The sequence below is a fragment of the Phalacrocorax carbo genome, chromosome 1 (genome assembly GCF_963921805.1).
Source record: "Phalacrocorax carbo chromosome 1, bPhaCar2.1, whole genome shotgun sequence".
Lineage (NCBI taxonomy): Eukaryota > Metazoa > Chordata > Aves > Suliformes > Phalacrocoracidae > Phalacrocorax > Phalacrocorax carbo.
This window is the reverse complement of record NC_087513.1, coordinates 158,184,355-158,198,228: the sequence shown is the minus strand read 5'-3', so window position 1 is coordinate 158,198,228 and position 13,874 is coordinate 158,184,355. Positions and strand designations below refer to the sequence as shown.

The 13,874-nt window shown below is 36.2% G+C and overlaps 1 protein-coding gene across 1 annotated transcript in view; it reads right to left on the bottom strand.

The window, feature by feature from the left end:
* The window catches only part of NALCN (sodium leak channel, non-selective), a 247,593-nt gene that overhangs the window by 223,300 nt on the left and 10,419 nt on the right, over positions 1 to 13,874 (bottom strand). The window contains exon 3 of the mRNA XM_064440627.1: positions 11,467 to 11,649. Coding sequence (XP_064296697.1) covers positions 11,467 to 11,649 — 183 coding nt within the window. The remainder of the gene's footprint in view (positions 1 to 11,466; positions 11,650 to 13,874) is intronic.

The following is a 13,874-nucleotide window of genomic DNA, read 5'->3' as shown; positions in this document are numbered from 1 at the left end:
TTAAACATGTTTCCCAGAGAAGTGCTGGCATCTTGCTTGCTGGAAATATTCAAGACTCAGCTTGATAGGACCCTGAAAAACCAAATTAAGGCCCTGCTCTGAGTAAGAGATTGGTCCAGACCATCTCCATAGGTCCCTTCCAACCCAGACTTCTCTCTGGTTGTGTGCATCTAAGACAATCTCCTCAAGATGCCACTTCCTTGGGGTAGACTCCAGTTCTACCTCCAGTTCCACATTCATGGATGTCTGCTCATGCTTCGAAGTTCTCTGCTGTGCTTCATCCAGCAGTAACCTGCTCTCCCACAGCTGCAATGTTTATGGTGGATGCAATGGGTGGATTTGGATCCAGATGTTTCAAGGTGAAAGCTTTCACTCCAAAGCACCAAATATTGTCTGGAGACTGAATAGGGAGATGTGATACGCAAACGGTCTCGTCTAACATGACGAAACTCAGATTTACGATCATCATTCACAACTCTCCTCGAAGAGAAAAAAGCCACAGTGATGAAAGTTGGAATAGATAAGAAGGAAGCACTTTTCAGAAAGAGGATTTTATTATTTGTTAATTAGCATTATTAAAAGCTGGCAAATCTATCTTGCACTACGCAGGTTGGGAAAAGTTTATTGAAACAATCGTAGTGTAGATGTAAGAAAGCAGTATTTGTATTAGTGGTGGTGAACAACACTCTGAAATGAAATTTTACATTCACTTACTGCCTTAAAAATCCCCCACAAATTTTGTCATCTTCATGAAAATACAGCTGCACAGAGATATTCCCTTCCACAGGGATTTAGAAGTCATTAAGATTTTTTTCATCCTGATGTATTCTTTTATTCTCTCAGATTAAGAGAGAAGACAGCATGGGCATAAAATAAAATAAAATAAAATAAAATAAAATAAAATAAAATAAAATAAAATAAAACAAAATAAAACAAAATAAAACAAAATAAAACAAAATAAAACAAAATAAAACAAAATAAAACAAAATAAAACAAAATAATTATAGTAGACTTACCTGAAAATGCAAGTTTCAACACAGAAAGGCACATTAAGGATGAAGTTCCCTCTCTTCCTACCAGAGTACATAACATGTTATGCAATATGTTGATTTCACTGCTACCCCAGTCTATGTGTCATTTTACATGACACATTTTACATGAAGTGATACATTAAAAATATCCCTTGATAACAGCTGCTTTCATAAAAAAAATAGTAGAGTAATCCTTGAAAGTGCCATTAGAAAGGGAAAAAATTAACATTACCATAAAGTTTTGTTCATCTACTTGATCTGTATATTGAAAGAGCAATTTCCAAATACATTATGAAAGTCAGTATGTGGTATATTTTTTGTAGCAACTTTAAAGTTGAATTTTGATCACCATGGTAAGTCACTAAGTATTATATGGACACATACTTCAAACCACGGCCAAAAATAACTTCTCACTAGAAATTTCTATGACCTGTTGACTGGCTAAAAAATATTATCATTTTTATTTTACAAATACTGCCTATGTAAGTTCACTAAGTAATTTAAATGCCTTTGATTTTCTAATACTCTAATGCAAAGATGGTGCAAAAAGCCCCACTGTGTAATATGACTCATTACTTTCCTGTAATAAACACTCCAACAAAACCAGGCACAAGTAACCATAGAAACAGGTGCGTATATTCTAGTGCCGTGGTCTCTAACCTTCCCTGGCCCACAGGCAGTAACACCCAACTAGCAGCATGCTGCAGGCAACTTCGTATTTGTTTTTCTCATGATAACCGGTTTTAATTTTTTTAATTTCCTGTGGCTGGGAACAGCATCGGAGCATTTCACTAGCAACATGATCCCAGAAGGCTGGAAACAGATGTCCTTGTGATGGACATACGCACTTAGCAAAACAGCAACAGACAAACAGAGGAAAAAGGCGAAGAAGAATCAACTCTTGTAGACTGAATGTTCTTATTCAAATAATGGATATGGAATAATATTTAAAATTAACAATCACAGCTGCCAACAACAAAATACTGCAGTATTTTTACATTAAATTTTAAGACAATTTGAAATAACATACATTTTGCCAACACAGAATAGCATGAGACCTGCACTACCCCTCTAGGTTTCCAACAGCATTATACATAGTACAGAATTCTATTTTTTAAATATAGATATGTAAAATAATTTGTCATACAGACAAACAATTTTTACCTTATGGTCCCAAGATGTAGAGTCAAAGGGGAAACACAAAGCTTAAATCAGCTAGGTCTCTTTTCATGTTTGCTCTGTGAGCTTTTCACTACCACAGGTAAGTAGTTTTCTATTTTTTTCCCTCCACATAATTACACACTGTTTAATCAAAGCATCTCATCATTTTCTCATTCTTGGCACTGATTCTACTGGTTATGCCCCTGCACTGCAGGCTGAGGTTCTCGCTCCTGTTTGTGACTTGCACATCCCAAGACTGAGCTTTCAGCACCAGGCATCACAAGCAAGCAGAGCATGCTGGCACGGGATGACAGGAGACACGTATTCTGTTTTACTACCTGACCTTTGAAAACAACTGCTTCCTAATAACTCATTTATATGCCATGGGACATACGGCATATCTAAAGTCACAGAGTGCAGTAATTTCAGAATTTCCATCTTCCGTTTTCAGTCTGTAACGCAGCAGAAACTCCCTTGACAAAGTTACTAAAAGCTGGTGAGCTGACAGTCTTTTACTGCAACTCAGTTAATATTTACATCATTTATCAGAAGGATTAAACTTATTTTGTAATTTCTCCATTCTTGACAGATGAAGGTGGAATATATTAGAAGTACCAAAAAGAAGGTAAACCAGATATTTGTAATAAGGTACAGTAAACAACAGTTCTGTAATCCATAACTCAAGACAAGCTTCTGAATTAGGATGATTATGGAAGAAACTCATTTTAAGTATAAATGAGTTAAAGCTATAAGCATTAAGAAGAAGCTGGCATCCAGTTGTCTGAATACTTTCTGTAGTGCCCACCTGTCCACTCACAACAAATCTATAATGCATTATAGTAATTGCTGACTGTGGGATACCTAAAGGCTAGGTGTCAGCCTAGGTACTTCAAGTCAATGAAGAAAAACAGGCCAGATAAATTACCTTTTGGAAGAGCCTGCTTTAGACACAACTTATTACAAGCAACTGCAGACCCTCAAACTAGAGTTGATGAATCCTACTAAAAGTTTTTTCTATCTTAAGCCCAAAAATCTATTTTGCGCAAGCAAAGATAAAAAAGTGTCAGAATATACAAACTGGAGACAGTTGCAGACCCCAGTTTAGATCATGGCAACTGGAGTATTTCATTACAGCATAAAAAGCCCATGTCCACCTCACATTGCTTGCACTACAGGTGAAAATTTCGTATATTGGCAGAGAACTGAATGTACAGAGTTAAGCCCACATGGCTCCAGCTTGCTCCTGTCCTTGATTCTCTCCTCTTGAGCAGACAGATAGCATCTACACCAACCACAGCACCTATCGGAAAAACAAAGGGAAAAATGTGCTCTCTGCACAGGGCTAAGGCTGCCTGGGAACACCCGACATGCGGAAAGCCACTGGTTTCAGTTATCTGGCCTTCAGTACTGAACAGAGGCAAAGGAAAAGGCTCCCATGTGTCTGTGACTGTGTTGGTAGAAGATTAAGCTTTGTTTCAGTTCCTGCATGAATTTACCAGGAGTGTTGAAAGCTAAAGGTGCAACCATTCACTTCAGCCCCTTGCAGGAGTACTGAAGTCAGTGAATAGCGCTCAGTGCTACCAAAATAAACTCTGACAAATCCACTCACAACTACTTCAGTTAGTACAAAAGTTTCGCTGTGAATGTAATTGATTTAACAATGGCAGAAATGTCAAGGACCATTACTTCTGACTTCCTATAATCTCCTTTGTTAGCTGACATGTGTCACAACTACACAGTGAAAAGAAAGACATTTCTATTAAATTCAGTGCACTACTTGTGCTATATAAAAAAAATTCTAATTTTCAGCATGATGATACTAAAATAAGTGTCAGCTAGGCTTTTTTAACAGACAGGAGAGAGAACTCTCACACTTTTCATTTTACAGTGTTACTCTTCTAACAGAGGAACAGGATAAACCATGCCTCCTTTTCACAACATGATTTCAGTGTAGGTTTTCTAATACCATCGTGACTGTGTTTAGAAGCCGCAATGAGGATGTGGTATAATGAAGATAATCTCACATATGCTCAACATGTCCATGGAGTAAAACGATATCCATTCATCTCTCATTCCCTAAAGGCTGAATTTTCTCCTGAGACATCTGTTACTTGGTTCTTTTTTGTTGTAGTGGATGTAAATTATTTCATATCATGGGGACAGTTTCCTGAAAATTTCTCAGATTTTGGCACATTTTCTTCTTTTGTTCTTTTACTATATATAACGCCACCAGTGCGACTGTGTCTAATACAAGCAATTTACCTGGAATATTTCTCTATCTCATCATTCCATCTCCTAATACAAAGGCTAAAAGTAAAAATTTCTAATAAAGATAAGATACCTTTAAAGTAAGGTATCCTTACCTTGCTCATACCCATGTGAGGTGACCTTCAGAAGACACCTTATTAGAAAGCAGAAGATAATTTTTGCAACACACTGATTAAAAGAAATACAAAGTCCTTTTGTCACTGGTAAGGTTCCCTGTTTTCCTTCAGAAGTCTGATGTTCATCTAATATCACATCTGCTTTAGGCTTGAGAGTTATCTTTCATTTGTCTAATTCCACCCCACCTCCTTATTTCAATGAGGAGATCATTTTGGAAGCTTTCCTTGAATCAACAAACAGACCTATGTCAAGCACATACAGTCACGCTCATAAGTGACATATGAGTGGGCACGTAGATGCAAGCTTTGATTCCGAGGGACTGTGAGTCTTGTCAGTTAGGCTACAAGTTGACTCACGAACTATTTCGACAGACTCAAGCATTAGTTAATTCACAGTGCTCTCAGAAGTCAGCCAATCAATCAGTAAGTTATGCAGGAGACAGAAACTGCATGTGATTGGGAGACCAGTTTAAATCTTATTCAAGATACCTTGAAGGAGATTGATCTGCTTTCATTTAAACAGACTTAATACTTCCTTGATGCAGCTGATTATAGCAGAGCTCTTTCTGACCAAGGAGCCTGAGACATAAAAGAAACCAGAACCAGGGAGTCACTGAACTCTGTTTACATTCTGGCAAATAAAGATAATGCAAGCATATTTAGGATCACTTGAAGAAGTGGAATTCTGAACTGAAGAGACCATGAAAATACCAATGTCAAACTGATTTCAGTAACTTTTACCATTGCACTAAATTTATTACATTCTATATATTGGTACACAGTGTGGTACTGTGGTGGCCAAAATTGCATTTATTCCTTAGAAGGCTGTAATTTCACTCACAAGACCAAAGTAGTATATTATGGTTGCACACAATGTTAAATTTTTAGATTCTTTATACAAATATAAATCAGTAGCAAGAACTAAAGTAACGATAATTTCCAGCTGAATGTGGAAGTTCCAGTTTCATGATCCCAATGAACCAGAGGTTAGTCACTTATCTAGACTTTGCCTATGTCTGCAAATCTTCATACTCCAGGTAATCTGGCAATCACCTTATTATGTTTCCTGATAAATTCCAAGTAACACAGAGTATTTCTGACCTAATAAAATATTACTTAGAGCATAAAAAAGTTGTTGCCAAAGAAGTAAATATATTCTGTGAGAGGCTAGTTGATAACAAACCCATTACTGTTCACTATACCAACATAAAAGAGAACCTTGACTTCTGCTAAATCACTGATACTACATTGTGTTATTCAGCCACCCTGGTACCAGTGGAGCTTTCTGTTTCAGGCTACTATGATCCAGCCTGTACCTGCTGAGCAGACATACCTGGGAAAAACATTACACCATGAAGATGGTCTAAGTTAATGCATTTCCATCTTATATGAGAGAATAACAAATAAAATTAAATTAAGTTATCTCTTGAAACACCCCTGAACTATTCACTGAACTGAATGAATGATGAGATTGGACATCACATTAGGTCTGGGAGACTTCTAAGTCCATGACAGTGATGGTTATTGTTCATGCTCTACTGTCAAAAATAATTAAAATAGAAGTTTGATTTCATTCAATTAAAACATTCCTATTCCTAAAATCCACACTACTCTGGTGTCATTAAATCTCACGTAAAATTTATGTCAACATGCAGCCTTTCCCCACATACCATGTTTTGACCTTCTAACAAGTCAAAGTCAGGAGGTCTCCTGGCCTTTATTCTTACCTTCAATCATCCCTGAAGTAGAGCTGTACTTTACATTTACTGTTTCTAGGTCGGAGATAAAGAAATAACACATAAGTGGTAACGCTAAAAGAACCTCATTCACCATTTTATTAAAATAGCCTCTTTTTTTTTATTTTACACACTCCACAGTTTTTTAATGTGTAGAGAGTCTGTGATATTTACCATTAATCTTTTTTTTTTCAATGACTTTTAAAGAGATCAGAATTTTTAATTTCTGAAACATTAGGTCTTTTTACGGTATGTCTGTAACACAATTTCATAGGCATCTAATAACATGCCTCATAAGCTCTTCCTACAAAAATATTGATGTAGCTAAGTCATACCATTCATTAATTCATGTGCTACTCAGCTTTGAAATCGTTAAAAAGTGTGACGGACATAGAAAGGTTGGAAAAAAAAAATAACTATGAAACTTGCACATCTAGGAATGCAATACTTTTTAAAAATAGTATTAAAATATTGCTGTACTTATTACAGCATACTTTCATGACAGAAATCCATATTCAAAATTATTTGCTCATAAAAACCTAACAGGTTAAACATAAAATAGCAAGTCACAAAAGTTTCTCTTAAAACTATTTGAATAACTTGCTTGACGAAGTAATTAACACCTAACTTTTAATGTTGTCAAAATATTTGGCTGGAGGCCAGGTAGTTTTCGTGAAAGTTATTCTCTAGTCAGTGGTATTATATATTTACTGACTTCATCTATTTGAAATAGATTTAATACTGTGTACACAGCATTCTCCTGAGCTACTGTACCATTTTACAGTGAGCTCTATCACAAGCCATCATCCTTCAGTTTAGAACATAATTTAGAATACAAGCATTAAAATATGTCTTAAGAAACAAACTGACTTGGTCTAATTCTCTGTCTCTATCTCATATAAAACTTCACAAACCATTACAAGTTGTCTTACTGTTTGTACATACATTTTCTACAATGCGGCCAGCCATCATTAGGCCGACTGTCCTAGAACTTTGTATTTAAAAGGACCTCAATCAGTAAGAAATTATAGCCTGTATTTCATTTTTCAGAGATGAGTTGCAAGGTAAAGACAGACGTATTATTAGCATTAGTTCCCTTGTTCATGACAATAGCCTGCAATACCAAAAACTATAATATGATTATCATATCACAAGCCTTTCAAGTATTTTCTTCTGAGGTAGTGCCTATACACTGAATATAACCCGTTACACTGCACATTTATACCCATTTCAATTCTTCAAGAGGAGTCAATCTATCGTAACACCTATTAGAAGCAAACAGTATATGATAGCATTAATAAGGAATATCAATACACTGTTTTGAAAGCAAAAGAACCTTGGACCCTATAGTAGATACAGCCTATACTGTCATCTTCTGGTTTCTTTAATATTTGTATTTTATGCTTCTTGTCTAAACATATGTCACTGTCTATTTTCTTTGTAGGTGGTGGGTATTTATATGAGCAGTGCCCTTGTAATTCAGAGTCCTCTGTACCGGATGTCTTTGCAAATGGAACAAGCAACAACCAACACTCACGAGGCATAGGCAGCCCAAATTTTGAATAGGTCTCACTAGCACAGCAACAACTATTCGGAAGGAAACATGAATAATAAAAGGCACAACGTCACAGCAACATTTCAGTTTAACTTTACTTCTGGGGTAACAAAACACTTGAATGGATGTATCGCTTTATTTTGTCACTTAGTTTACCCAGGGAAAAGGGAAATTTTTTACAGACAAAAGGCTAGGATCTTCAGAAGCTACTTTCCTTTTCTAAAAACCCCTGGGAACCAAAGGAAGCAAATTTCTCATTTGTCCTCAGAAGGTGTTAATTAGACATGACTTAACATTTTCAAAATCTTCTTAGCTCAGCTGTACTTATATTGTTATTAATTGGGACTTAAGTGGATGGTGCCTACCTCCTCCATAAATTAGGTTTCTCGCTGGACTAAAATTTTGCATTAATCATGGTTCAAAAGTTTATTAGCATTTCAATTCCTAAGGCCTTTACAGAAATACTGATTTATGGTAAAGGTCAGTAGAACCATATGGCAATACATTAATTGATCCTACGTTCACTGAAAGTCTTGAATGCACTTAAATTAGGATTACAGTTCATAAACAAATTTCCTTATATAGAGATGTTTCATATACAAACATATTTAATAAATGCTAATGGGTTTCTAATCACTGCCTTATTTTACTTTGATTGCCAATATCTTTGGAAGTCCATGGATCATTATGTTCTTGGCAGAGTTATTATATTTAACCAATATTTTCCCTAGAATTGACAATCCAAAGAGTAAGTCAAATAGTTCACTAAAAAAGTATTATTCATTGATTAGCATTCAAAGAAATAATTTCATAACATATTCAAAAAGCTCTGATTTAACAGCTGAAAAAATGACAATCCAGCTCTAACATAGTTTTACAAAAGCTGCTGTACATGACGCAGCCCATGTTCTACAGTCCTCTCTTATCCACATGAATAGTGTGTAGCCACCAGATTCAGTGAAGTCATCCTTCCCCCTTACACAGCAATTGTGAGACCACATCCACAAGCCTGATTCTGAGCTCAGTGCAGTTCTGGGCTCCCCCGTACAAGAAGGACATCATAGACAAAATGGAGTGAGCAGAGGGCCACCAAAGAGGCCAAAGAGCTGGAGCACTGACATAGGAGAGGGTAAGAGTCATGGGTCTGTTCAGCCTTCAGCAGAGAAGGCAAAGGGGAGACCTTGCTGCTGTCTAGAACTACCTAATCAGAGGATACAGAGAAAATGGAGCCAAACTCTTCTTGGAAGTGCACACTGGTAAGACAAGATACAAGGGACACAAGCCCTCAAAGTATTAGGAAAAAAAAATGTTGTATGAGGTTGGTCAAGAACTGTAACAGACTATCTAGAGAGGCTATGAAATCTTCGTCCTTGGAAGAGTCTGAGATTCACCTGGACAACCCAAGCCATGGGTAACTTCATCTAACTGGACCTGCTTTGGGCAGCAGGTCAGACTAGATGACCTCTGAAGGTCCCTTCCAATCTAAGTTATTCTATGACTCCAAGAATAGTGCAAGTGGAGGCACTTCATTTCAGCATAACTATATTCACTGATTAATGCTGCAAGACATTAAGCTGTAAGCAAATCCTCAGTTGTTAAAATAACAATAACTGCAACCATTTTCTACTTAAACAATCTATCTTTGTGTAACAGTGGTTATGTCTAATCTATTCTACTGTATTTTTATCTAATAAGCACAGAGTAAAACATTAGTGTGCAAATGAAATAATCTGGATTGTCATCTATAGATGTGTAACATGAATCAATGCAATGGAACCAACTCCAGACAGCTATTCATTCTGTGTGGACAGACTCATCAGACATGCTTCAAAGATAAGTTCATCCTATGAGGACCGGCTGAGGACTCTGGGTTTGTCTAGTTCCAGGAACAGGAGGCTGAGGGCCGACCTCCTTGCTCTCTACAGCTTCCAGGTGAGGGGAGGTGGAGAGGGAGGTGCTGAGCTCTTCTCCCTGGGATCCAGTGATAGGATACAGGGGAATGGTTCAAAGCTGCATCAGGGGAGGTTTAGACCGGACATTCAGAAGCACTTACTGAGAGGGTGGTCAAACACTGGAAGAGGCTTCCTAGAGATGCGGTCGATGCCCCAAGCCTGTCACTGTTTAAGAGGCATTTGAACAATGCCCTTAACAACATGCTTTAACTTCTGGTCAGCCCTGAATTGGTCAGGCAGTTAGACTAGGTGATCACTGCATGTCCCCTCCAACTAACCTAGTCTAGTCTAGTCTAGTCTATTTCTAGTCTATTTCTAGTCTATTCTATATCCACAAACAACAAATGTAAACAGTGCAGTGAAAGACATTAGAATATGCAGCAACATATTATTCATAGCCCCTAAGTGTCGACCATGACTGAAGCTGGTATTTCCATACATAAAGGCTGAGAAATCAAGCTTTGTACGGAAGTCACACTGCTGGCCATCCCTCCCTCTCCCAGTGCTACTATGTATGTGCCCATTTTGTTGCAAAGCCTGTACTGGCTGTAACAGTAACTTGTTACTCACACACTGTTCAAATGTACACACTGGTCACTAATTTCCCATTCATGATCCTATGTCTCCATCTTCACCTGCTTAATGGACATCTCTGAATAAGAGAGTACAGGTAGCAGCCAGGAATAGTAATTCACAAAGGATTGCTTTGGCTTTACACAACACGCAAGGATTTTCTCAAAATCAGCTTATTTCAGTAATTTTCTAAATATTAATGACACTTCAACTTTTGCTATTAATATTCATTGAGCATGATGACATAACAGCTGAGTTTGGCAGTGAACAAAAAATGCTACCTGCAAAATCAGAACAAAGCGAAGAGCTAAGTACAACCTCAGATGTCTCGGGAGTCACCAGACCTTTCAGGAGTGAAAGGGAAGGATAACACTCTGATTATCTATTCTGCACAATAGTGACATAATTGTATTGTCAAATAAGGCCTGAAGATGTATTTTCTATATGTAAGCTGAATTTCTATCTTTTCTCAGAAGACTGGAAGCAATCAGTAAAATAATGCTACAAAATAATGATTACTGGAAAAGTCTGCAGTTTTACATTCTCCAGTATCATATCAACTTACACAAATTCATCCAGCAACAACAGTAAATGTGGTAACAGAAGCATTTGTTTACCAACATGCATTATATTAAGGAAAAAATCAGCAAAGCAAGATAACTTTCTCATTTAGCTCACAGTAAGACATATGTTCTTATTTAAATAACATAACCACAACACATCCAATCTTCTGAAATGAAAATCAAAGTTCTATGTCCATATATGGATCTCTAGACTCACAAAATATTGTTGCTAATGTCTATGTAGCTTATTTTTCCTTTCATTCTTTATATTAATACAATTAAACTCTATTTCTTAGTAGGAAACCATTATTATATTTTGGGGGAATTAACTATGCAGTAAAGCTGCATCTTTGTCAATCTGTCTTTTCAGTTTATACGCCATAGTATTGCCTGCAGTTAAAACCAATCATAGCAAAAAGAGCTGAGAAGTGAAAAATCAAAGATCAAACGTCACCAGCACATATTCAGATCACTTTCTTAAGCACATGTAGAATACTGTTTAAACACTTACCTTAACTATCCCACGGATATGCATTTTTGCTATCATCTCTGCAGTGTAAAGAAACATCAGTAGAGTATCAAGAGCAAATGTCACATATTGGAGAGGAGGATAATGCTCGAAGGTCTTTGGAGTGTTCATACAAACAGAAATAACACTGATGATGGCACAGATTCGTAGTAAAGAGTGTACCCACTGAAAAAAAAAAACCAAGACATTGTGAGATTGCTTTGATGTTCAAAAAAACCCTCAAATATTTAGCCTCCATAACTTGCACTGGCACTTTTTTTGTAAACACACGTTTGTGTTTTTCTTTTACATTATGATCCACATATTAGAGGTCTTCATCCAAAAATAAGCACTCCTGACATTTTTTAGATACATATATATATATATGTACAGACACACATATATATATAGTTTTATTAGTTAATCTGAGAGGTTGTATAATTCAGAAACCAAGAATTAAGAGCCAGGAAACTGAGAATTAGGATTCAATCATTTCTACTTCGTGGCTGTTATAATCCAATTTCTTTCCAAATGACAACTTGTCACATTTATGTGCAGACAATAAGTGGAATTAGTTGATGTTATAAATTGGGTGAATATATTAAATGAAAATATCTGCAGAAAATTTTAGTTCCACATTTAGAGGAACTGATTTTTAAACCAGTTTACAATTCCAAAAATTAAGTGAGAGACAAGGGGATTAAAAGCATCCTTCCATTTATCAAAAGAAGAAATATAGAAGGAACTATGTCACAGAAAGCTACTTTTTAACATCAGGATTCACTTTTGTTCCAAAACAAGTTTTGTTGCTATAAAAGAACAGGTCATTTCTATGACTACCTAGGTCTCAGTCCCACTACAGTCATTATTAATAAGGCTGATATTCAGTGCTAGTCACAGTGGGAGGTCTAATGAAAAAGCAGAACGTACCAATACAGAGGTTTAAGGCTGGATTTTTTTTTCTTTTAAATCTAAGCACCATTGAAACATCTTGAACTAGACAAGTGTAATAAATCAGAGTTGAGAGGTCCTATCTATCAAAACAGGAAGAAGAAAAAAAAAAAGACACTGCAGCAAGAAAAAATTTCTCCAAACAAAACCCACTGACCTAAAGTGTCTTTATAATAATTTTTCATCTGGGGAAAAATTCTACACTCATTTACACCACCTCAGACCTTGTGATATCAAGAAGATTTAAGAACACTCACCTAATTTAATATTCACTGTACACTCACCTAAATGTAATTATATTGGACCTGAATTGAATAGCCCTATCATTTGCATACTCTGAGCCCAAATTTATAATCTGTAAGTGGAAGGCACCTGATGACTGATCTCTTATGTCTCTTTAACACCTGCTTTGTTTCAAACCTCATTTCAACTGAAAAAATTAACATAAATATTAAAGTGTGGCTGATACAAAAGCTGTTCTCTGCCACAGTAAAATGTCAGTACTATACATGTGAAGCAATATACAACTAGTCCATCAGTGTGACAAGAAAAAAATTATTCCATCAAAAACACATGTACTGTGTGCTGAGAAACACAGGTAAATAAGCCAGCATACATTTCTGCAATGACATTTTGAGCTTATTACAGCAGTCAATACAAACATTCTACTTAAGATTACTTAGCATGAATTAATATAAGGATGTTGTCTTGTAAATGATTTAGGTGTTAAAACTGAGAAGCAAAGTTGAGGGGATCTGGCATCCATACCACAAATGAGATGACAGTTCCATTAAATGAATGTAATGTCAACAATGTGTATTAATATAGAATATTTGACTTTCTGCTTTTAGAAAGTAAAAATTTATACACTAATTTAAGAGAAATGCAGAAATGCCTTCTCTGCAAAAACATGAATCATTCAGAATACAGGAATCCCAGATGCACACTGACTGCTGAATAATTTAATCATAATAACCATATTTAAAGGCATTTTCCTAATACCACACATTCTATTAATAACTCCACTCCCAATGAAGCTTTCCCCAATTTCAAGTTGCCAGACACTTTTATACCTATCTGTTTCTTAGGACAGGCTGTAGGTTTAATGATACCAGAAAAACGTGAGCTGTACTTCAGAATAACCAGCCAAAATACACTTTTATATTCATAAGTGATGTAGAAGGAGACATTTGAAAGTCAAAAGTGCCAACTGCTGGATACCACTTCAGCAATGAAATGCTCCTTTTAACATCCTTTTCAAAAGCTCATTTTACAAACTTAACTTCTAATATCAATAAACATGTTAGGAACCAGAGACATTGAAAGGATGGCTGTTTAAAAAAACAATCAGTAGATGAACTGGTTGGCAAACACTGATCATCCCCATCAGTTTGCAACAACAAAAATAAACCTTTTTACTTAGTTTTGGACTATTTGCAAAAAAAAAAACCAAACAGGTA